The sequence below is a fragment of the Psittacula echo genome (assembly GCF_963264785.1).
Source record: "Psittacula echo genome assembly, chromosome: 1".
NCBI classification, from domain to species: Eukaryota; Metazoa; Chordata; class Aves; order Psittaciformes; family Psittacidae; genus Psittacula; species Psittacula echo.
In genome coordinates this window covers 99,254,761-99,280,453 of record NC_137735.1, presented here as the reverse complement: position 1 = coordinate 99,280,453, position 25,693 = coordinate 99,254,761, and the positions used below count along the sequence as shown (strand labels likewise).

At 40.7% G+C, this 25,693-nt stretch overlaps 1 protein-coding gene across 1 annotated transcript in view; it reads right to left on the bottom strand.

The window, feature by feature from the left end:
* CACNA1C (calcium voltage-gated channel subunit alpha1 C) overlaps nucleotides 1-25,693 on the bottom strand; it is a gene marked incomplete at both ends in the record, with an annotated part of 484,825 nt that overhangs the window by 86,332 nt on the left and 372,800 nt on the right. The window contains 8 exons of the mRNA XM_080614946.1: nucleotides 6,065-6,134; nucleotides 6,262-6,382; nucleotides 7,472-7,586; nucleotides 9,551-9,671; nucleotides 10,482-10,689; nucleotides 16,961-17,186; nucleotides 17,966-18,126; nucleotides 20,238-20,264. Of these exons, the coding sequence (XP_080471072.1) occupies nucleotides 6,065-6,134; nucleotides 6,262-6,382; nucleotides 7,472-7,586; nucleotides 9,551-9,671; nucleotides 10,482-10,689; nucleotides 16,961-17,186; nucleotides 17,966-18,126; nucleotides 20,238-20,264 (1,049 nt within the window). The remainder of the gene's footprint in view (nucleotides 1-6,064; nucleotides 6,135-6,261; nucleotides 6,383-7,471; nucleotides 7,587-9,550; nucleotides 9,672-10,481; nucleotides 10,690-16,960; nucleotides 17,187-17,965; nucleotides 18,127-20,237; nucleotides 20,265-25,693) is intronic.

Here is a 25,693-nt window from a genome sequence, read left to right as displayed (position 1 = left end):
AGGCAGCATCCGCTGTCCAGTGCTTGCCCTGGCACACATTGCTCTAGACTCTCTGTGAAGCCATTAATGCTGGTAAACCCACAATATCCTCACTATAGTCTCTTCAGATTCATCACTGTCCCTTCTGCAAAAAACAAAAAACTTCAAATGACTGACCTGAACCATTCGCAATGGTCTAAATCCATTATGTATTTTCTTATTTTCCATGGACACAGATAATAGAGAATTCCCTTCTTTTTGCAGAAGGCTTTTACATACTTGAGGACCATTATTATGCCTCTGTAAGGATTTCTGGTTCCCAGAGCAAAATAACAGCAGTCTTTCCTGAAGTGCTGTGTTCCTTAGGTCTCTGACTATTCTTGCTACTTTCCTCCAGATTAGCTGAAGGATTTACCTGCAGTTGAGGTTTTACTGGTGCAGAGGAGAGCTGGATTATTTATTGCAATACTATCTTCCTGTTTAAATGTCCTTCATGGGCACTTCTTTTCATTATACTTCGGCATTAATTTGCCATCAGTTTCTGATTTGCACAAAGCACAGATTATTTGCCACAGAATGGCTACCTAGCCTGGCACTCCCCCTTCTGCATTTGTGCTGCTGATTATTCCCAAGAGTGGCACTTTGACTTCATCCTTATTGAACTGCATCTTATTTTATTTGGACCATTCCACCAGTTTATCAAGAACTGTTTTTCTCCTCTTTGTAAGGCTCTCCACAGAGCCACTGCCACATCTGGGATGGTATCTGGATGAGCACATGTATGCACGCATGTATGCGCCCCAGAGCAAACATGGAGCACAGGCACTTTGACTTATACCAATCAGAAATTCTTCAAGTTGTCCCCTTTCATAATGCAGTGTGGGGGAAGACCAAAAAGGTGGAAGCAAGGCTGAAACTCTTGAATCTGATGCCTATAGAGCAGATCTCCAGGCACTGTGCAGATCAGCGAGCACCCTCAAGCAGAGTTGGGGGCTAAGTAGTATGTGGAAGAGAACCTTCCACCTTTGAGGATTGCCTCTACCTGGAGTCAGATGCTGTTTTGTAAATGGCATAATAGGATTTTGCTATTTTAAAGATTCCAATCCTCTTAATCAGCAAGACAGGAAAAAATCGTTTAAGAAAGGAGCCTGACAGGTTAGATTCAGCCGATTCAGAAGAAACTATAGGTAAAAGGTTAATCTTGAGTCCATAGAGTGAGCTAAATTCCAGGAAGAGCCTGTTCCTCTAGGGTCAGGTACTGTACTTGATCTGATAATGGACACATGAGAAAGAAGAGATGTATCAGCACAGATCCTAATCTAGATGTCAGAGACAGGAGAAAAGTGGCCTTTTCAATGCGTGCCGTTATTACATGCAAATAGGATTCTTTCTCTACACTTGCAATAGCAACAGTTCAGCTCAGATTTGCTTGATAGATTTTTGCATAAATGTTTGAACTGGTACTTAGAGTTTGTACTTTTAAAGCCAGTCTATTTTTTAACAGCTCAATTTTTTTGTTGTAATATAATTCATAATACTCTTTCTACAGGCCTTAATAGTTAAAGAAACATTATTTCAGAAGTACTTTTGTACTTGTAAAATTGGTGTTAATATTTATATTTATATAATATTAAAATACTTTGCACTTGTACCTCTTATCTACAGGTTTCAGAGTGGGCTGACAATGAGCAAGGTAAGCAAGTTCTTTTTCTTCTTCAACAGTCTAGAATGATCACGTTGGATATTTGAGACTCTTAGTTAAAACGACTAGTGTTCCAAGTCCCTGTTCTGTGCCTTCACTATCAGATCTTCTTTTTCTTTTACTTGAGGAATGCTTAAAAAACACTTTTAAATGAGTATGGTACAATGCCTAAGGCAAATGGACTCTTAGCAGAAAGATCAGCTCCATGAAGACCATAAGGAATATTGTTTCTCTCATCTTTTTCTTGTTTCTGCCATAGAGCAAGAAGCATATTAATGATTCTGCCAACCACATACCTTCAGACTGGAAAATGCATCCAGTTCCTCAGTCATAAATAAAGAATAATGTTTTAAATATTTTTCATTTAAAGTAGGGTCAAGGGCACAGAAGAAAGGAAACACTGAGGCCCAAATACACAAAGAATAACATGATTACAGTCTCAGCTCAGGTCACTACCCACTTGTTCTTTGACTGTTTTCTATACCTCAAATATATTTCTGTTTAAAAAGTGACCCTTCTAGTCAATCTTGCTGTGAAATCATAAAGAAACATGACTCAGAGCTGCTAAGTTCAGATCTAGGTTTGAACTCTCCTGAAGTTCAAGGAAATTCAAATCTGGGATTGTCATCTTGAATTATGCTTCATTAGAATGGTGATATCCTTTGGTTGTGAAGCCATAAGCACACACAGACTACAGTGCAGCATCAGTGAGGATTTCAATGATGAGGGCTTTTTCTTTTACTGTACAAAGACCAGAACTCTTGTGTAAGGACACTGCTTTCCATCAAGCTCCCATGCATCACTCCAAGCTATTACCTTCCATCTGACATTTTGAATTCTTTCTCTGTTTCTCTACTAGACTACAAGACCAGCTTCATGTCTTCCTATAATAAACACATCATCATAATAATCCTTCTAGTGTACACAAATCTCTGGAGGAACTAGTTCTCTCCTTTCAAAGATCTGATGTGCTGGAAGTACACAGAGTACCCTGGGGGCTAAGAGCAACACTGTGTAGCAAACAGAGTCAGAAGAGGTTATTGAGAAAACTGGCTGAGGCAGCAGAAACAAACAAGAGACTGAGCGAGGTAAGTCGAAAGAGTAAAGGGAAAATAAATGAGGTAACCATTTCAAATTGTTTCTGAACACTGAATCAGAGTGAAGGATGTTTTCAGAGGATGGAATGGTACACAGCCATGGAATGGTCACAGCCATTAACAGCTTAAATCATAAACAGAAAACAGTAGAACCAGTTGACTTCATCTAAGAAGCAATAGGATGCTTTACTCAAAGCACAGTTGAAATGGAAACACACGCAAGTGAGAAAGAAAAGGTGAGTTCCCAGATGGGATGTATATGGCTGCATAGCATCCAGCATCACCAGTACCACAGCTGGACCGATCAGCAATTAGCAGAAGAGCTCTGGACTGGCGAAAAGGGAATTGGACAAGGGTACATGTGGGGATTGCGTGCTAATTCTGGGGAAAGCCCTGCTCCACAAGGCAGATGTGACATGCCACATCAGCTCTGAGAGGGCCTTGATGTTTCTGGACTTTTTACAGAAGAATGGAATAGACGACTATGGCAAATCTGATTAACAATGAATTTACAGAACTCTGCTGCATCTAAGCCTTACAGTTAACTTCCATGAACTCTGAAAAAAACTGGTCAGGTAATTTTGTGAGCTGTTAGAGATGGACTTCACTCCTCACAAAGAACTGACAAAAAGTTCAGGGAATAGGCCTGTTTAGAAATGGCATCAATCAATAGCAGATAACCAAGATGCTGTCCTTTTGACTTTCTAATAGGAGACAGGAGAAAACCTGACTATCCATTCAAATTTTAGGTTCTGTTCAAAAACATGGTAAGCCAGGGATTGGCACCCAAAGGCAAGAGTTAAGTGTTTTTACTAGATTTTCTGCACTCTAATCCCATGCATGGCTGCAGATAAAATGTCTATGACACAGACTTGTAGATGTAGTTTTTCAAATGCCAGACTATTTCTAAGCTATCCACAGGAGGTAACTAAAACACAATTCTATTACCAGTAGGCTTAAATTTGATATACAGGTAACAGCACCTTCACTTGAAAAAAATATAATGGTCTGCAAATCCAAGCCAGGTGAGAAAAGAAACAAAACTGTATCAAGCTGTTTTAATTTATACTTCTGACTAAAGTCTCCCACAAGCCCCTTAACAACTGGGCACGTGTGTCCAGTAGCTGCCTGTGCCTATAGAAGTGCTGGGAAGATTAAAGCCAGAGTGATTTGCCTGAGGCAATGCTAAAACAGTACTGTATGGTGTCGGAATCACATTCTATTGCTAATAAATGGGTTATAAATATGGAAGAATATAAGTATAGCAAAACCAGGGATTTCTTTATACTGAAAATCAAATGCAATGAACAATTTTCCTTTTTGCTCTTCCGAAACCCATGCCCATCTATTTAAAATGAAGTATTGTGTCTTTTTTACCCTATCACATCAACCTATTATCAGACATTTATTTACTACGAATCACAGAATAGAGGAGAATGTGTTTTATTACCTATTACAGCCTATTATGTAATCGTAGAAATGTAGAAGAGAGGAGGAGGAAAGGATAACAAAAGGCTCTCTGGATCATGCCTCTGCTAAGCCAGGATCAACTAATTATTACATCTAAGCTTTTTCTGCCAGATATTTTTCTGACCTGCTTTTAACAACATTCAGTAGCTGGGCTTCCATAACCACCTCCATGATCTTTTCTAGCCTCACCTTAAAAAAATTCTTCCCGGTGTGAAATCTGTTACTTCTTCATAATGGAGATAATTTGCCTCTTACCTTTAACAGGCTTTTATGCATTTGAAGATGTTTCTCCTGCCTTTCCTAGCTCAACCAACCACAATTCTTTCAACCTTAGTTCTTGCTTCCTGCTAGCAGTGTTTTCACCATGCTCTCCTAAACTCCTTCCAATTCAGCCCCACTTCTAAGCAGAGCACCCAAACGTGAGATACAATATTGCAGCTGAGATCTTATCAATGGTGAAAAGAGTAAAACTATTGCTTTGCTCTGGTTAGCTTTCTCTGGCCAGTTAGAAGAGATCCATAAGTAGACTAAAGGGTCATGTTTCCATTGGTTATAAATTTCACTACTAGCTTGTTTTTTGAAAGTCAGCAAAATACTTTTGGCACCTGTTGAGCTTGTGGTAACAGGATTCAGATTCTTTTCTCAAGGACTATTACCTAACTCTAGGTCACCTGAGATCCTCTATTTGTGAGCTGTTTATTCCTGCTCACGTGTAGAGCCTGGCACTTTCAATTTTATTTAGACCATTTATCCAGTTCCTCAAGAGCTCTCTGAATTCTAAAGCTGTGCCCTAGCACGCTTCCTGTCCTTCCTAACTTCATGTCATCTGCAAATGTAATAAACATATTTCCTCTTCCATTATTCAGGTCATTAATAACGAACTAATCTTGGGACAAGCCCTGGCTTGTAGAACCTCCTTGGGCCATCACTACTCTCCATGTAAAGGGTCTCAACAATTTCTCTTGCAGTCATCTAAGCTATGTTTTTCTAGCCAACGTATGAAACAATCATTTGCCTTGGCAAAGCTAAAGAACTTGACATCGACTTTTTTTTTTTCCCCTGTCTACAAGTCTTGTCAGCCCCTTTTAGAAGAAAATACGGGTGGTTTCATGTGATTTGTTCTTGGCAAATCTATGCTGGCTGCTAGTCATCTCCTTATCTTGCAGTCATATAGTTTGTGTAATCATTTGTTGCAGCACTTTTACAAGAATGGAAGTTGAACTGCCTAGCTTACAATTATTCTGCTCCATCCCTACCCCCATTCAGAATCTCTTGAAAAACTGCTCCAAGTTCTGAGATTTCTTCAACCAATCTTTTAAGTGTCTGAAGACGAAGTTAATTAGGTCCAACTGACTCGAGAACTAGCCTAATTAATACTCTAGCTTGAATTTTTCCAATTCTAGGCTGAGATCTTATGCCGTTAGAATTATATTAATAAGTCACACTGTCTTTTTTTATTAGCAAAAGTACAAAAAGGCATTCAACACTTTTCAGCACTTCATCTTTCATGAGTATCTGCTGTGAGTCTCCTCTCACCACTGAGTACTGAGAAAATAGACTAAAAACAAAGTCATATGTATATACAGAGATTTGTATATTATTTGATTTGGTTCTCTGTAAAACTCTGTATTTGGAGAACCAAATCAAATATGATTAGTCAGTATAGGCACTGCAAAGGACTTGGGCAAGCACATCATCTTGTCCCATCATGAAAGCACTACAAGTTCAGCATAACTGTTACCACAATTTGGCTTTATGCATTAGCAACTGGAGCTTCCCTTCCTTGAAACAGGGGTAAGAGAAAGAAGACATATACCTGGTGCTTCTGTTGTAGGATACGGACTCTTTTCTTCATTTTCATTGGGCTGATAATCATCCACGTTGATCTGACAGAAATGGAAGGAGAAGCAGCAAAGACTTTATCAGACAAGGTAGAAGGTTTTCATTCCGTCAGAAACCCAAGCCATTCATGCCATCACTGCACGAAGAGCGCTGGCTGGCCCCAGACCTTACCTTGGTGGCAGGTGGTGATTCTCCATCAGCAGTGATCGATTTCAACTCAATTTTCTCCTCCTTTGTCTCCTCCTCCACAGCTGTTTTCTCTATCTCCTGTTTCTTTTCAGGACTAGCAGTTCTAACAATTTTACAAGATAAAAAGCAAAGAGTTACAAAGGTGAAAAGCTGTTTCCCTTTCAGGAACTTTATGTAGTACAGCACACACCGTGAGAACAATCAGCAGGCTGGCATCTCCATTCTGAGTCCAGCTTACATACCAGTAGCTCCACCTTGTCCTGATCTGCAGGCAAAGGCAGAGACTAATTCTGTGTAGCATCATTCTATTTTATAGCTTTCTCAACAGCATGTGTTTGTGGGTGGATGCATGCACATGTGGGGAAGTATTTGCCTGTGTGCACACATGTGCATTCTAGGTCTGTCAGTAGAGATATCTTTGTTTGCCCAATGACAAAGGCATGAATCATTTTCAACCCATATCTTGGGCACTTACACTAGGTTGCCTACAAAGTTTTGCCCTCACTGTACTCCGAAAGACAGGGAAACCTGCTGACTAGCATACAGGATGAACCAAAAAGATCTGCACAAGAGATCCCCTCCAAGTGGCCTGGAAGACAGTGAATAGAAATAAGCAGTTTCCCCGCTGTTGGCAGCTGGGAATGTTAGAGAAGCTCTACATCCAGCTCATGCCTCCTAAGAGTCTGCAGAAACACTGAAAGAACTGGCAAGAGAAGAACAGCATGTGGCATCAAAAAAGAAGGAAGCTGCTGAATCTTGTCATGGGAACAACAGTCTGAAAATATGCCTTGTGGTCCAAAGCACTCAGAAGGTAATAGGGAGGTTCAAATGGGTTTGTAATATTGACATAATTTCACACCCATTCTCTTCTGATGCCTTTGAAAGCTCATCAGTCACCCAGACTTTCTTTACTCTGCTCACATCATTGCAAATGTGGAGACTCCCAGCTCATGACACTTTCTTGTCCTTTAGTTTAAATTGCTTTACATAAAAATGTATATATACATAATTCCACATATAATTACATTAATCACAAATATAAAATATATACATACCCACAGAGAAGTTATACATACACATTCCACATGCACACACACTTACTTGCATATACATATGTGCGCATAATGTGTGTAATTTTACTCACAGGAAAACATGCAGATGAGTGTAGATAGGTGTTTGCAAATGGATTTACCTAGCTAGCTTTTTCCTTTCTTTTTCCTCTTCCTCCTCTTTCTGTGCAGATGTTAAGCTCTCAGCATCAGCAAGGTTGTCCACAGCAATGGCCAAAAATACATTCAGCAGGATATCTGTTTGTGTACTACTTAAAGAAAACGGGCTTTGAAAACTGCAAAACAACATTATACCAAAGGTTTCTTAATTGAAAGATTTTAGCAACCTGTCATCAGATCTCTTGGATATTCCAAACTCCCATTTCACACAAATGTTCAGGACATGCATATCCAGCACGTACAAATCTACACCTTCCATCCAAACAGCTAACACACTGTGTGGGGTTTCCAAAATTTCACAACAGAATGACTGATATAAAATATCTAAGTCCAGACTTATGTCTGAGTTTCCAGTTTCCCAGAATAGTCTCACTTTGTGTAATAAATCCCACAGAAGACAAAGGGAGTGCTGAATGCTTTGCATCTTTGACAGCTTAGGTCACTTTTATTAAAGCACTCTTACATTCATGAACCTCATACTGTAAGACACCTGTGCTTTCCAGGTTTGGCCTATGTGTGTGAGGTCAACAACCTTATTATAGATATTCCCACAGACATGAGTAGATTTTATGGACAGCAAGAATAGCACTCCCACTAGCATTTCTCAGGCAACTCATTTAGTTTGGTCATGGAAGGGCTGAGCTGACAACTCTGCCATCTCCTAGCAGAGAGTCCATGCATGGCCAGTCATGTCTATGTAGCAGCAGGGCAAGGAATCACAACTGTTTTCTCATCTTGCCAGTTGGTGTTCGGATCTCATGTTACAAATCTGAACATCAGCTTCTTTTATAAATTTCTTGAGAATGGGTCTTACTACACCATGGTAACTTTTAAGAAAACCTCAGTTCAAGGCTTAGGCTGGAAATACAACCATCCCCCATCCCCTGGGCTCCAAGGTCTCATGGCTCCAAAGTCAGCCAGCATGTAGAGCTGGCTCACATTTTTCCTCTGCAGTTCACAAGGAGATCCAAATTGTAGCTTTTTTTAAGCTGCCAGGCAGACTGCCTACCTCGACCTTCAGATAAGTAGAATTGCACCATCTCACTTTGAAGAGAGGGCATGCAGGTCAACTGAAATGTCAAATAAGGGGTTTGAGAGATCTGAATTATGAGGAAAGGCCAGAAGAGCTTGGCTGAGACTACAAGGCTTTATAGGAGAATTGGTACAAAAAGCTTTATAGGAGAATTGGTATAAAAAGAAATGTCACCTCTGACACAGGAGGGCCATTTATTAGGGAAGCAGAACCCAAACATGAACAAATGTGGAGCAAACTGAGATACAGAGCAGAACCATACCTCTATGTTATATGCAAATTCCTGTGAAAAGACACTCACAGCCTTAACATGCATGTGCTTTGTATCTCCTAGGATATGTACGGTGCCCTCACTTCACCTTGAAGCCTGAGAGAACGGAAGTTACTTAACACCAGCACAGGCTGAAGATAACAGAGCACATGATTGTCTGTTTGAAGAACACACAGATCGCAGTAACTGCAATGTAACACAGTTCCTGTTAGTTTATACACGAATTAATATATGATCTCCCATAAGTCAATTATGTGAAGCATATGTTACTCCTATTAAAGCATTTGTATATAGCATATTGTAGATTATACGAATTTCTATTCCACACAAGTCTTGGATGAAAGTGCATGGAATATATTACTGAAAAGGCAATTAAAGCAAAAATATGCAGTAAGTGCAGTGGGTACACACAGAGGTTAGTTTCTGGAGAAAGCAGGAAAGAAAACCCTATGAGAAAATTAAGGGCAATGAAAAAAACACTAAACATATAAAGATACTAAATAAAAGCTAGCATGCGGAACTGGCACATACCTGGCTCTTACAACTGTTTATACGCCTTAGCACTAGCTAAAATTAAACAAACTTGTTTAACTTTTGGCAATGCAAAGCCAAAATTCAGACCTAGGGAAAAGGTAAAAACGTAAGGTATGAAATTCACTATTTTCTGACACAACAAAGTTGTAAAGGGTGGGTTTAAATTCAGCCCTACTTGGAGAAGAGAGTAGCATCAAAGGATACAGTTTCCACAGATGAAGAGGATGATGAAGTAAATACAGACCAACATTCCTGGAAAAGAGGGGCCGCCATAAGCCATGATCCCATCATACATCACCGAATTCCAGTCCTCCCCAGTCAGGATCTAAATGACACATTCCCACCAATAAGGGATACAGTGTTAGACCACACAGAGAATTTGAAAACCCCATTAACACAAAGATATCTATTATCCTAGAGAACACCCCCTCCCCTAAGATGGTTGGAGACTGTCTGCATCTATCTGGAAAATTGAAACACTCCCAGAACAAGTAGAATGCAAAGAGCACTTGTGCTCAAAGTGTAAAAACCCCCCAGGCATCCCTTTGAAGGTGATGGCTGAAGATGAACAGCACTCCCAGACAACTCTGCTCTAGCCCCCCAACTCTCCCAGGCATTTCCATCCTATGCGTTGGTTGTTTCAGACAGGCTGCACAATCTACTCCACTGAAGACAGCCCTGAGCACAGCCTTCCCTGCCACTCCCCGTAACCTTGCATGTCAAATGATCCTAGTGCTCTTGGTTGATCACTCCCCAAACCGCAGTTGGCTTAAACACCATTTTATTACTTTTCTGTTGCTGTGGTTTGTTCCCCAAGACCATGGAAAGAAGGAGAAAAGCTGCAGGGTTGGGCTTTTGGCATGCAGGTCCTGCTCTGGAACAAGGCAATGGCTCTTCTCTTGTCCTATCCTGCCAAGACCTGTTGGCCTTGCTACACACAGGGGCTTTAGCTTTGATTCTCCACTTTGGGAGGGAATACCCCTGTGCTGGCAGCATGGCATGGCACCTGGGGCTGTTAGCCTGATGTTCAGTCTTGGGGACTGTCAGGCTGCAGGGGAAGGGTGAAGGATCTGTTATCTGTCTTGCCCACATAAACACAATGCGTTGGCTCCGTTGGGACCATTCTTGCCCTTACCTGAAACACAGTGAGGAGGGACTGGGGGAAGTTGTCAAAAGTACTCCTCCTGGTCTGCATCTCGTCAAAGTTAAACTTGCCCCCAAAGAGCTGCATCCCCAGGAGTGAGAAGATGATAATGAAGAGGAAGAGAAGCAGCAACAGGGAGGCAATAGAGCGGACTGAATTCAGAAGTGAAGCCACAAGGTTGCTCAGGGAGTTCCAGTATCTGGGAGAGAAAATAGAGGCAGTTAAAATTCCTTCAATCCAAGACAGGTGCTCATGGACTGCACAGGATTTTGGTTCAGGCTGCCTTCTGCATATAAGCAGGCACTTCCAAATATCCTGTTAAGCAGTGAATCATTGATGTGCTTCCCTAAGATAATGAGACCTACTGCAGCTAATGAGTAATTTTACTATCACACGTGTACATACACAATTGCCCCCACTCCATACGCACACCCAGAAGATTATTGCAGCACTCTCCATCTAAGACTCTGCAAATCTTATATCAATATATGGTGATTAGTTCTTGCTGCTTCAGTGAGTTACATTCTAACCAACCTCATTACAACACTCACAGATGTTTGGCAGACAGCATACCTCACTCCAGAGAATGGCCTGTAATAACTAACAAGAGCAGATGGGGAAACAGTTTGGATGCAAATACAAACTTGTCCAAAATCTCGTGTGTGTGCTCGGGCTCACTCACAAATAGAGGTTGCTAAGCTTTCTGGTATTGAGAGGAATGAGAAAGGTACTAAATGCCTTTTTATACGGACCCTAAAAAAGACTCCAGGTCTCTATGCATGAAGTCCAGAGTTTCCTTTGCTCTTGGAAGAGCATACATACCATCGCTGCTTTTTCTGGGTATCAAACCCTCTATACTTCATTCGAGAGAAAGGGTGGCTAAGACCTGTTCTTCCAGTGTATTCAAGATTGTGCGCACATAGAGTGATGTACGATGCAGAGAAAGGATCTTCTTGCCCTTGTCTTCCCACATCAGAGTTCAAAGAGATAACAGCAGCATGCTCTGTTGCATGCCAGTTTGTTTGCATTCTCTGCCAGCCTGCAGAGTAGCCATGTGTTGCAAAAAAAGGCTTTAGGCAAAATTGCTGAAGAATTCACATCACCCATGAAGCAGCTTCCACTTTGCTATAGCATCTGCTCAATCAGTCCTAGTCTACTGCTTAGCTGATCACAACCGCTTCTCTTTTATAGTTTTCAGTCTGACAGATCTTTCTGAATGGGCTGAAGGTTAGATGTTAGTTTCTGGTCACCTCATTTTGAATGCACATTACTAGCAAGCTCCAACACCTTTCACAGGTCAACAAGGCAGTAATGTCTGTCTGTGATCAATAAGTCTTCTTTCTAGCACCGTGTCTTGTGGCCTATTGTCTCACCTACCACCATGCTTTGAGATTCCACCATGGCCAACGTCCTCCACTCCCTTCTCCCAAAGCCCATAACACTGAACCTTTCTTTCCTCATAAGACACTGAATTTTTAGCCATATTTTCCTTGCAGCAGAAGTTCCACTTGAGAAAGATGGTAGGCCCATCTAGTGCTCTCAGTTCCCTGAGGAAGCCTGATCCTTCAACGTACAACTTTTCTCTGAAGGTAGTGCAGTCATTACAGAGAGGAGTTCTTAAAATTCCAATGAAATTCATATTTTTCAAATGTGAATTTCATATTTTTTTAAATTATGGGATTTTTTTTTCATATTTTTTAAAGTTCAAAAAAGAAGACTTTTCTTGTCCCGTGAAAGACAGGAATGCTTGAGCAGCCCAATCATGTCATGAAGGTTAGCAATCTGATCTGCAGAGGGACACCACACCATGTCCTCTGAAGATCAGCGACTGGTCCATCTCCAAGGGCAGAGTTTCAAAGAGAACTGTGATGTTTTCCCTCCAGCCCAGCTTCAGCACTTCAGAGAAGATCAGAATGCTTTAAAGTTTAACTGCAATTAACGAGATGAGCAATGAAAAACTACAGAGCAAAGGTAAGGGCATAGAAACTGTGGGCTCAGTGCCACCAAATATCCGCACTGCATGTGCAATGTAACAGCTCTCTGTATTTGTGTTTATGCTTACATTCACATACTTTCACACTTTGGGAGGAAGGGAAAGCGACACAGGAAAAGAGAATTCATTTCTGATGAAACTCAACTGATTTTAGCATCCTTAAATCAGAAATTCATGGGTGCCGAAATATCTTTCAAAGTCCTCCAATGTCAGCCAGAACACACATTTTCTAGGTCTTTCTAGCAGTGCCCTTAAGAGGCATATAGTAAAGCTGTTACACATCTGAATCGTCTCAGTGACTCACTTGAAACTTAAATGCCTTGCTATCTCAGAGCCCAATTGCAAGACTTCTATCAGCTCTGCATTTCTTACAAATGGCTCAGTACCTGATGTTCAGGTTCTTATGTAACTATCAGACTTAAAGCAATTAACTGAGATGACCTGGTGATAAGGTTAGTGTTGTTTTATCTGTGTACTGAGTGCTAGTGAGAAATATAGCACCATTAGAAAAGTAAACAAACCAATCAGGAGAAAAAGAGAAAAAGGAAAAGGAGAAGATAAGGAAGTCTTGACTTGGACTAGGATGTGAAAATAACAATTGCCTTATCTTACTGTCCTACAAGCCTGACCTAAGGTTACCATCTGTCACATTAGGTGGTTGCAAAACTAACATGAACATCCCCTCAAGTAAAACACAAGGCTTTTAAAGTCAGGATTGGTTGAAGCCCAGACAAACAAATAATCTCTCACTACTTTGTCCTCTTTGGTTAATACACTACAAGGAAAAACCAGTTACAATAATTCTCAATGAACTGCTGGATAGAATCAGAGGTTTTGAACCAGGCAGCATATAATGGGAAGTACAAGGGAAAGCGTTGTTGCTGCCTCAGACTTATAGGGAAATGAACGTGCCTCTTAACATCTCCCACTTGCAGATCTCAGACCCTTGAGGATGCCAGTGAATGAGGGACTGCAAAACCCCAGTGAGTAGGATGTGATTATGATCCCTGTTCAGAAATGGAGGAATGATGCAGAGAAGTTAAATGGGTTGTTCAACATCTCACATAGAAATCAATTGCAGAACTGGATTAGAAGTTAATGTTCTTTTATTCTCTTCCCTCTCCTCTCCATTGCTTTCCACTATGTCTTTATGATACTGGCAATCACAGATGCAGAGCTTAAAACAGTAGCAACAGCTGGCAGTCTCATTGTAGGAAAGCTGCCCACACTGTTCATCCAATATAAAACCACTTTGAAAGCAGGTACAAAAAAAGGTGCCCCGTCTCTCCTCCCTACATTTAACAGTGACATACCTGTCTGTCACTGTGGCAGAATTAGGTATAAAATACCTAATTTTAAGTATGTTGATTAAGATTTAAATATGCTGTTGCAAATAAATTGGTTTATTTTTTAAGTATAAAGGACTAAATATAGGGACTTATAAAGCATTAAAGGACTATTATAAAGAGACAATAACTTTTCTTCTCATAGCAATGGGAGATGTTCTGCACAGCCCTGTAAAAATTAGTCAGAATAAAACAAACAGATGATTCTGTTTGCTTGTCTAATGTACAAGGCTAAATGATTCTGAAGAGTATTTATAATTTTGAAAGAAATGTTTGCTTTTGACATTCTAAATGCAGCTTCTAAAATGAAGCATTGTTCCTCTGATGATGTCTTTATTTGTTTCTATTGTATTAGGGAGCTGTATTTGTGTTTTTCCTAGAAGTGTATCATCTTGACACACCCAGAGAATTTGCTTATGCTTGGTGCTTACCACGGAAAATCCATAAAAAGATATAAAGATTAGGCTATGTACTGATATACTCTCACCAGAGTAATCTTCCTGCTTTGTGTCTTTTTACTGTCCCTGATTGTCACTATTTCCATCTACACTGTACGTCCCCATGCCACTGCTTATGCATACGTATTTGACATAAACCATTACACTATTATCCCTCTTACCCTTCGCAGCTTTCTAGGATTGTATCTTTCTGTATTATGACTGCACTTGGGTAGTGTATTCCACCAGTGTTTGTAATGTCAATAAATCCTCACTGTATTTATTAGAGCTGAGTGAATAAAGGAAAAAATTGTATTTTACTGGAGAATATCAGAGGTAAAAGTTTTGCTCTAATGCCAGAATATTCACTCCTGCAGCAAGACATTATGCTGGGGATGGACTCTTCATCAGGGACTGTAGTGACAGGACAGGGGGTAATGGGTTAAAACTTAAACAGGGGGAGTTTAGATTGAATATAAGGAAGAAATTCTTTACTGTGAGGGTGGTGAGGCACTGGAATGGGTTGCCCAGGGAGGTTGTGAATGCTCCATCCTTGGCGGTGTTCAAGGCCAGGTTGGATGAGGCCTTGGGTGACATGGTTTAGTGTGAGGTGTCCCTGCCCATGGCAGGGGGGTTGGAACGTAGGGTCCTTTCCAACCCTAACTATTCTATGATTCTATGATTCTAAGACATGAGTGGGCCTAAAATACTGCTTTGGAGGCTTCTGCTAGGGCCTTCCACATGAGGGTGAACTGCACCCACAGAGGGGAAAACTCATGAAGAAAATCATGAATAATTAAAAAACACAGATAAATGTGAGACTACTGCAACCTACTTGCCAATATTTTAGGAACAGGAAAGAAGGCAAAATCTGATAAATACATTATTCATTAGAAGTTATTCCTCAGCTCTGCGTTTTACACATAGACCCATGCACAAATTGCAGGAGATGTATTCCAGGTAACATTTGCTTCCATGTAAAATTGCGTTTTAGTTCTGCTGCAGAATGAATATAACTAGTCCTACTGCTAGCTGGTTCCAGAACTACATCTCTGCCAGAAGCCTTAAGAATATTTAAGTACTCCAATAGCTCAACCTTCCTGAAGTATTAATGATATTCTCTCAGAGTTTGCCTTTCTATTACAGAATTCTCTTCACTAGACTATATATTTGTGTGGGAGTGGAGAAATGCCTCGAAAAACAGTGACCTCTCCAGGATGCTATGTTGAAGCTTAAGCTTTTATAGCTATTGGTAAGTTGCCCTGGGTGTATCTGATTACCCAATGCCTGAAACAGCTACTGCTTTCCTCAGAAACCAAGCCTGGGACTCAGTGATGAAAGCTTTCAGACCCAAAGATCCAGGAAAAACAGTCCCCAGACCAGAGATCCCCAGTATTTTTCAAAGGGCAAAGATGCTTTTCTTGCTGGAAACTCTTGTTAGCAGGAATGTTTTTCCCTCTTCTGTGATCACAAATCTAAACGGACCACCTTTTATTTATCTTTTTTAACAGCTGTAGGCTTGATTTGGCCTCTCTATCTGAGACTGTAAACTGATTTTCGGTCTCTGCCATCTGACCCTGAAAACCATCCACTCTGCCAGAGAGTTGAGGGTCAGAAGCTTTAAGGGTAAATCGTGTACAATGCACAAGTCCAAGTCTGTTATTTTTTCTGCCTCTCAGCTCTGCCATCTTGACTGTCTTCCAGTTCTGGTTTTGTTTTTCTCATAAGCTGTGTTTTTTATCTGAAATTTGTCAGAAATTTCCTTTGGGGGAGGTCATAGCAATTCTAGGGACATTTTCATAGCTGAGCTTGCATAAAACACACTCTTTCACCACCCCAGTCAAGCTTTTTATAAGGTGCTGACTGGTGCCACATGGGAAAAGGCAGACACTGTGCAGCTTTGGGTGAGCACTTGAATAGATTTGTTCCAAGATCTCCATCTGGGTAAGTTGGGAGCTGAACTGACCCACAACATCCCCTTAAGCTGAAAGATGCGTGCCAAACAAGCTGGTGTTTTGGAGATACCTTACTACAAGAAGCAGCAACTATTTAACAGACACCAGTCTGCCTTTATCCAGACAGAGGAGAAAAAAGGAGAAGGAAATAGGGGGGAGACTGGAACCTAGAAAAGACTGGTTTCTTCATAAAGCTGCTGCTTCATGCTGGACTTTTCTGAAGGAGAAGGGCTGGCGACATCTTTTGCTTATAGCTGCTGGTGTTGACACTTTCTCCCATTCAGGCCACTGTTGAGTCTACTGGAGCTGGCATGGCTCCTCAGTCAAATCTTATTTTGTCTCAAAGCAGCCTTTCAGGCTCCTCTCTGTCACCATAATGCAAAAGAAAAGGTCGCAAGGCTATCTGCTGTTTTGTTTTCACTTTGTCTTTTGCAGGGAACTGTAAGACCCCAAGCTCACCTCACATTATTGTGACAGGTTTCAGTTTAACAATCTGCATGGTATCAAGTGCCTCCAGCCCTCTATGCCAGACTCCTCACCAATCTGTACCACTCTCATCAGAGATACCCAGTCCGTACAGCCCTCCCTGGACTTCAGAAGATGAGGACTGTCAACCTATCACTCTCACTACCCAATTAATGGTAGAAAAGGGGAAAATAGGGATGTGAGTGACTTATACCTATGTATGTTGTGCATTGAGGAGTAACCCTCTCTTATCCCCAAAGAAACACACAAGTACCTTGTGATTTTAAATATTCTTAGGAGTCGAACACATCTCAACACCGAAATGCCCAGTGGTGACATGATCTTCGTCTCAACCAGAATCGTTTCCAGGATTCCTCCACACACAATGAAACAGTCAAAACGATTGAAAAGAGACACAAAATAGGCCTGGAGACCAAGGCTGTACATCTTCAACAGCATCTCTGCCGTGAAAAGAGCCAGCAGCACCTTGTTGGCAGTGTCTCATGAAAAGAAACAGAAACAGATTAAGAAGACTTAGTCAAAAGATTATCACAGCTAAACATTGGCTTTTGCCTATAAGAAACCCCTTCCAAGATCAGTCTGAAAGGCTAACTTCATGTAAGCTTGGGTCAAAGAATGGGCTTCAAAAGCATGGGCATCTCATTCACAGAAATGTTTTACAAAGATGCTTACAGCAATTCTTATGTATTGCACATACAGCTGTGATGTATTACACAACCACACAACCTCCAAGGCAGGGACATGCCTTCCTGTGCACAACCTCCCATCACACTTGTCATCTGCAGATGAGAGTGGGAATAGAAGAGCTGCTGTGCTACCTACTGTTGCTTAATTAAGCTTTTCAGCTGCTCTCACCTCCAGTGAGGATTCAACTGTTCTGCAGACAGAAGAACTTTACAAATAGCTCTTCCTTACCTCCTTTGTAACTAGAATTTATCATAAATGCCATTTCAGGAAAACCCTGGACAACCTGTGGTTCCCAGTAGCTATCCATAAATTGGAAATCCAGTTGCTGTGAATATATATTTAGCATAAGCTCTGGATTTCACCTACACCCAGTGGAACACTGCTTTTGCTGGAAATGAGTAACTAATGTTTTCCGTGAAACTTCTGCCATTGTAGGCAGATATTTTGTTGTATTATCTATTAGGAGCTGTGAATGCTCCTTCTACCATTATGAGGTCTAATGCATCAGCTTCACCCTCAGCCCCTTTTTTGACACTGAGCGTGATGAACAGAACCATAAGCCTCTCCTCACCTTGGACCTCCGTGAGCCAGTCTGGCTGGTTGTAGTGTTCAGAGGCAATGGTAAGGGTGTTGAGAAACACAAGAAATATCACCAACCAGTAGAAAACATTGGACTTGACAGCGGCACGGCACTTTCTTCTGCAGAATCTATTCCACCGGCGCCAGTAGCGACTTGAAAAATTGGAAAAGGAAAAGTTCTTTTCAGATAGGGATCCTTAGGCTAAGAGAGACTCTAGTCGTGATTTATTGTTCAAGACTGGTAGAGAATAACTTTAAAGTTCATCCTGAGAAATGTCCTTTCATTTTCATCTGAGTCGACAGCTATGATCATCCTTCCTTTAGCTATAGAAATAAAGCTAGTCCTAAGACAATTTGCAGCATTCAGGGATGAATAAACTTCTTCAAGCAATTCCTTAATCTGATTAAGATATCCATCACAGCTACCCCAAGAGGTTTTTTAGCCCAGTTCCAATAAAAATATTTATTATTCTTGTATTTAATGCTTGTGGCCTGCAATGGGACCCTGGCCAGGCTCAGGACAGTCAATGAAAAGCTACCCACTATGTACTATAGACCTTTGGATTAAGTCCTTGGAGAAGTGAGGTCAAATAAAATCCATGGAATGTTTCCAACATTCAGCAATGTTTAGGAGTAAGCCCAATACAAGGGCTAACTCTGAACAGAAACAAAAAGCCCCCAGCAAACAGACAAAAAACAACTTAGGGGACCTCAGCATCTCACCTTCATGCCTGGAACTAAGGGTACCATTTGCTAATCAACAGACCTTTTAAAGTTTGCCTTCCATGAACACATCCTCTTGTGTCACTGATTTCTGAGGGTAATTACTAACCAAAGAAGATATTTAAAGCTAATTATACACCTCCCACTCTTCAGAATTTAACTTGCATAGCAACCAGTTTCCAGGCAACACTTGCACTGTATAATAAATCTAATAGTTTTATATAGATATTATATACATATGTGTGTGTGCGTGCATGTGTGTGCCTCTAAAGAGACAGATACATCACAGGAAGAAAGGTATTTTCTTGGCTAGGTCTTCTCTTCTGCATTATTTTCAGTGATAGACTACGGCCATGCTTGAGGTCAGGGTTCAGCATCTACATGAACTAAAGCCAGGTGATGTGAACATTGCACACTAGCCAAGAATTTTGCAGTATTTTAGCAGGTAATCAAATCCAGGCTGTTACAGCTATGCAATTTATAAAGGCACCCAGTCAAACTAGCTCAAACATTTAATAAGGGTTGCATGTTCTGCTGTGGATTTGGGACAAGAAATCATCTCAATTTTCAAAACGGGCAAGACACTTAGCCATTGATGTTGTCATTAAATCATTATTAATCCCACACACTTTGGTGTCTACTTGTGCACAAATGTGTGTGCACACGACCATGTAACGATACAAGTGTTTTTTTGTGCTTACACTTACATACAAATAAATCCATGGATTGCAGGAATGTGATTAGGTATGTAACTCTGCATGGGGATTCATATAGGCAGTATGTATGCGTAAGGTCCTTCCTGAATTTACATTACTGTTCATTATTTCTTTAAGCTGAAGGACAGAGTTGCTCACTTTTCCCAGATATTCTGAAAATTTTATAAATTTTTATAATTTTTATAAAACTGACTTTGAATTCAGAGTGATGGAGGAAGCTGGGCTTCTACTGAAGAGGCAGAAATGGACTGGGACCCCAACAGCCAAGTTCCATAAGCTTAGTCAGCCTTTCCAATGGAAACCCACAGGAAACCCATCTGGGGATTGCTTCACATTTTCAAAAGCTTTTAATCAACAGAACAATCATCACCAGAAGAACTCCACACGTCCAATGGTGAAACAGAGAATTTCACAATTAAGATGCAAATCTCATCAGTTGAAAGATTTACAATCAAGCACAGCAGAGTAGTGCAAAAAAATGTAGGAAAGAGAACCTTGAGCTGACAGGGTTGATGTTGATGGATGTAGCATAATGATTCAGTTGAACAGCTTCTGCTTTTATATGTTATGGCTTGAGATATGTATGTAGCAATCAGATGTGAACTTCCGAGTGAAATACTGTCAGTAGTCCCTGTGCCTTATTTCAGTATGAAACTAAGAAAAAAAGATCTTCATTTTTGGTAGATGACGGACTAAAATCTGATAGTTTGTCACTATCTCCTAGAATCAACACTGCGTCCCACAGATGCAGGAGTAAAAACCACTTCACAAAACAAGGAACAAAACCAGTGGGAAGGAGAAAAAGCAAAAGTCAGTTTTACTTACCTAAACTTTGATTTTGAGATCCGATGCCTGAAAGATAAGAATTGCCATTAAAGTCTCTGAAGCTGTCCCATATATCCCAGGCTTTTAAGAAAATAGCAATAGAAAGAAACAATATTAAGCTCAATTAATTTCTTAATGGATTTTTCCTTTTGAATCCCCTTCAAGTCAGTGTAGGCACTGGGAATGGCTAGAATTCCCTGATATACAAATCTTGGGGTTTTTGGAGGTAGTCATGCCATCATGGGATTCTACCACCTACAGACATGAGTGAACTAGCTTTTCTCCCGGGTAAAAGGCTGGCCCGGTGCTAGGGGCACTATAGATCTGTTACCCAACTTATTTTTCAAGCATTATTCTTCTTTCTATTAGTCACTAGGGTTTCTTTTTTTCTTTTTTTCTTATATTAAAATACATTTGACTTTATACAGACAAACTTGTTGCTTTCACACATCACCGGTCCCTTCAGGAAATGTAAGTTCATTATGAAACCATGGGGAAAATAATGCTTGCTGTTTGTTTCTTTTTTTCCCAGCAACTGAAAGAAAAACAGTGGATATTTTGAAACTTAGATACTAACATTTTTTGTCTCTGTTAAAATCTATATAAATTGGATGAATTCAAAAGGTCCTGAACAATAACAGATTCTGTTGCTGTCATTGAAATTTGGGGAATTAAGCATTCATGAAAATTTGGCCATGTTCCCACCGAATATGTGTTTAAATATCTAATTCTATGCACTTGCATGTATTCACCTAAGTAATCTCAGCCTTTTATGCAAACTCCCAAACAAAGTTAGAGATCTCTAACCACTACCTTTTTCTGCTTGACAAATGTCCTGCAAGGCCTTTGAACTCTTTGTCTGTTTTCTGGTACTTAAATAATGGTGCATAGAGAGAAATTAAGGTATATGGATGCAACGACATGAGTCAGAGGTGATTTAGGAAGCTGCCAAATATACCACCAGTAACAGAAGAAATGAGAATCTGGGGAGTGACTATGAACAAGAAATTTCTGCTGGGTTGAAGCATTTCTTAAGGTTCCCTCTATGATAGGAGAGTGATTCATTGTTGACAACAGTGAGCAAAGGTCTTATTGTACTGGCTTAAAAATGGATTCACTGTGTTAATAGACGCAGGACAAAGTAACTCTCAAAGCATGTAACAATACTGTAGTGGTCTTAAAAATGGTCATGTCCCTTTCTGAGGACATCAGTCACAGACAAGTAATCAGCATCAGGTCAGTTTCCTTATGTGAAAGAGATTGCAGTGATAGGAACATTTCAACAGCAGATGGTCCGAGACAAAAAAGAAAAAAAAAAGCCTTTGCACTGAATACATCATTCCTGCTGTGTCACAGGCAGCTTGTCTAGGACACGGCGTGGTTACAGACACACACAAGAACTCTTGATAAAGAAGAAATAATGCACTGGCTGAATAGAATGCTAAATTACGCTGCAGCGAGAATGTGCACTTTAACAAGCATGATGAGTGAAGCACCTACAAAGCATATCCTTAATGTTAAAGCTATTCCAACTTCTTGCAGAGAATTCTTGCTTCATATGCGCTACGTACAAACTGTAATGGATCAGATTTACAGAAAACAGGAGAGAAAGTTCAGACAAAGATGGGGAAAGAAAAAGAAATAAAATCACAATGAAAGACAAAGCTGGGCACTGAAAAGGAGATGGCAAGGACTTTCACAGAAAAAGCCTGAGGGGAAGAGAAGAAAAGAGAGCATGGGAGATGTCATGGGGAACCTGCCTGGTGGAAGGTGAAGGACAGGGACTGTGAAGTCCTCTGGTGACCTCCGTGGCTAACGGTTTGCTGGTAAGGGAGTTGTGTGGCATTTAAGGAATTTTTTTATTTATTCAAGCAAAAGAGATGTGGCAGGTGTAGTACTCATCACGCATGTGATAATTATATCTTTGGAGCATTATGAACAGCAGCCAAGCGCATTCAGTGCTCCCACAGGTTAGCTACAGCCTTCCCGTACCTTGCCTTACTGCTATGGCAGAAGGCTTTATCACATGTGGGTGTACTATATATATAGAACAGGACAAGGAAGGAGGAAGAGATTTATATTTAGAGGCAGAATCCAAGACTGAAATGGAATTTTGGAAACGCAAACTGTACAATAAGCAATTCTGAAAACATCATGCCCAAATCTGAAACACGTTTTCAAATGACCCTTGTGATTAAGAATCTTTTGTCTTTCGGAACCAGGATTAACTATGTAATATATAAATCCCTTTATGGCATCATTAGAGTCTGTTGAATAGTCTGGATTTGAGCCCTTGCCATGGCCTTTTTGTGATACTCCAAACTGGCAGCTGCCAGGGGTTCAGGGTGGACAAGGTTCTCTGCTGAGTTTAAATGTGGATCTCTTGCATCCCTGGTATCCTGGGGGCTTTATGTCATTGGGAGAATGCGTGTCCCCATTTATGTCCAGCTCTGGAATGTCTTGAGAAATTATTGTTTAAAATCATGGTATAGGAGCTTATACGAGAAACCATTTCAGATCACTACTGAGTATTTTTATCACAGGAACCATGTAACTCTGATTATATTTTAGAAAGACAAAGATCAGACCTCTACTGTTTGACCAACTATCTTTTAAATTCCCTAAAACTCTTCTAACCTTTCATAGTTATGCAGCACATACAGATACAACAGGGAAATGTAAAGATTTTATCAACAGAAACTCAGGATAATCAGCATAATTAGAATTTAGTGAGATTTCCCACATTCTGAGAGACAAAGTCTTCATTTCTCTATTCATGGTGGACACCAGAGAAGAGAAACGACGTGCTTGTGAAGAATGTGACACTCCTGTATAATAGGGTTTGAGGACTTTGTGTAATTGCACACACAACAAACAAATCTGAAAAATCTTGTAGGTCTCCAAGCATGACACAAAGGCCACGTTACAGTTGTTTTCTGGGAATAGAAATTATGAACATGACCATGAAATTATCTGGCACAATGGTCACAACTACTTCTACACTGTATGATCCTGCCTAGAGGTGACTGTCTTCATGAGGACTTAAAAAACCCTTGGATATGAATAAAAGCTCTCAGAAAAGCAGTAACACAAAAATTTACTTACTATGCCTCTAGGTTATATGCAACTTTGGGGAACATCCGAAGAGCTGCACTATGCATATTCTACAAATTTTAGAGCTGTGAGAACACACCCCTGGTGTAATATTGATACTGTTTTGGTGCAACATGGTGCATTCATGCAGCTACTGGCTGGGCAGCACAAGATTTTTTCCTGGTGTCTATTCCTGCTGATGACATTTCATTGTTTCTGGTCAGGATGCTGGTATCCCTGAAGATGCCCACCACAGGGTCTTTTTTCCACATATTATTGGGATAAAAGCATACAGTCTCATGACATTTTTCAGGAATGTATGCTACATATCTTAGCCTAATAAAGACTTAGGGCTAAGTTCTATCCTCAGCTGTGCTTCTGTGATTCACACTGAAGCAACAGGCCTCCACCCTTCTTCTTGCTATCTTCTATACAGCACAATTAACACTGGGGAGTTGTACAGGGACATGCAATGACCACTTCCCATTTCATTTAATTAATTAAAACATTCCAGCAAAACAGAACAGATGACTGACTGGCCCTGGAGAACTTGCATTCTGATGTGGACTGAGATCCTTTTGCTGAGGCAACCACTGAATTTCAGCAGAGTCCACACAGTGATGTCCCTTCTTTCTTTCTGTTTTCCATTCTTGCCTTTCTTGCAGAAGCACTGGAGAGCATGCCAACCTGATTGGAGTGATGCTGGTTTTATGAGAAAGGTGTATGTTGGCCAGAAGCAGTGAGAATCTAAGGACAACTTTAAGAAAACTGAATCTGTCTAGCTTAAAACTGAGCTGGTTTGCTGTTCAACAGGCTTTCTTACAGTCTAGGAAAACAGGCCAGCACTTAAGCACTTAGTGAATAATCTTCCTCTCCCTGTGACAAGTCACAGGCAAGGCCTGTCACAGAATCCATAGTAGGAAGATAATTCGCACTCCACAAGGGCATGCTATTGTCCTTTAGGCACGTATCTAGAGCTGACTGTGAATATCAAAAGCACCTTGTTCATAATAAATCGGACAGCAGTAGCTGAGGCTGATACATAAGGTTCAATCCTGTGTGTTTTCTTGCTGAAGTCAGCAGTGGTTTCAGAGCTTTTGGCAGACTTTTCTTACCACTGCTCCTGATGTGATGGGGACTTTGGTCCCCACAGAAGGAGGTTATCATCTCACTAGGTGAAAACCAGCAGCAACTATAGTGAACCTACAAGCAAACTGACTCTTTTGCCTTTACCACTGGCTCCTATGCTGATTATTACAAGAATTGCATAGGAACTATTCTCCAAGCCAGAAAAGCACCAAGGGAAAATCACTGATGGTTCAGCTGCAAGTGAAGGCTTCCGCTGTTCATAATATTTTCAGGACACACTGTTTTCAGTTGGAAAGCCAGGGTAGGTTATTCACTTTGTTTTATCCTATTTTACTGTTTTAACCCTCTTTGGTGGAAAAGCAATTGAACTGTACTCCATATGTATGGAAATCCTGGCCAAGGTAAAAACGCCAAGTGGCTTATTGTTTCAATGAAAGCAGCTAATTTTCTCTTTCCCTTTGAGCTCAAGTGCTTCACTTTTCTATTGAGGCTCTATGGAGCATTAGTTTCCACAAAGGTCTTTTTTTTTAGCTAATACATATGTATAAAAGCAAGCTCTATTGTAGCACCCCAGATCTGTGTGACTGTATTAGAAAATTAACATTCTGGTTATATTGGAAGATTATATATGCTGACATCCCTCACAGAACATATTACTACTGATTATGAGTAATAGCCTGTCCTCGGGAATCTAAGTCCTGCACAGCAGTAACCACAGCGGCTCAGGAAAATTGCTCACTACTGAGAAGTCCTGGGTATAGGGATATCCTGTAAATAGAAACCCACTGCTCCTAGTTCTGGGTTTATCCCACAGATGTGTGCTGCAGAGGAAACACGTTTCTTTGTACCCAAAGGCAACAGGTTATTCACATCAGATCAGTTCCACTTCCAAATGTTGTCCCTGAGGTTAAAAGCTGTTGTGTTTCTCCTACAGGGCAGATGTTAGTGTAGCACAAGGCAATACCATGACAGGGTTGATACACTGTGGAAACTGTGGGATGCTTTTCAACGTCCTGTGGAATCCTAGAAAACCTTTTTCAAATTCAGATGCCTGGTAAAGCTAACACCCATCTTTGGAAAGGAACTACTCCCAGCCAGAGCAATCCTGACGGCAGCAGAATTACACCAGGAATGATTATGAATGAGTTAGAATCATAGAATCATAGAGTAGTTAGGGTTGGAAAGGACTTTAAGATCATCTAGTTCCAACCATGGGCAGTGATGCCTCACCCTAGACCATGTCACCCAAGGCTTTGTCCAAACTGGCCTTGAAC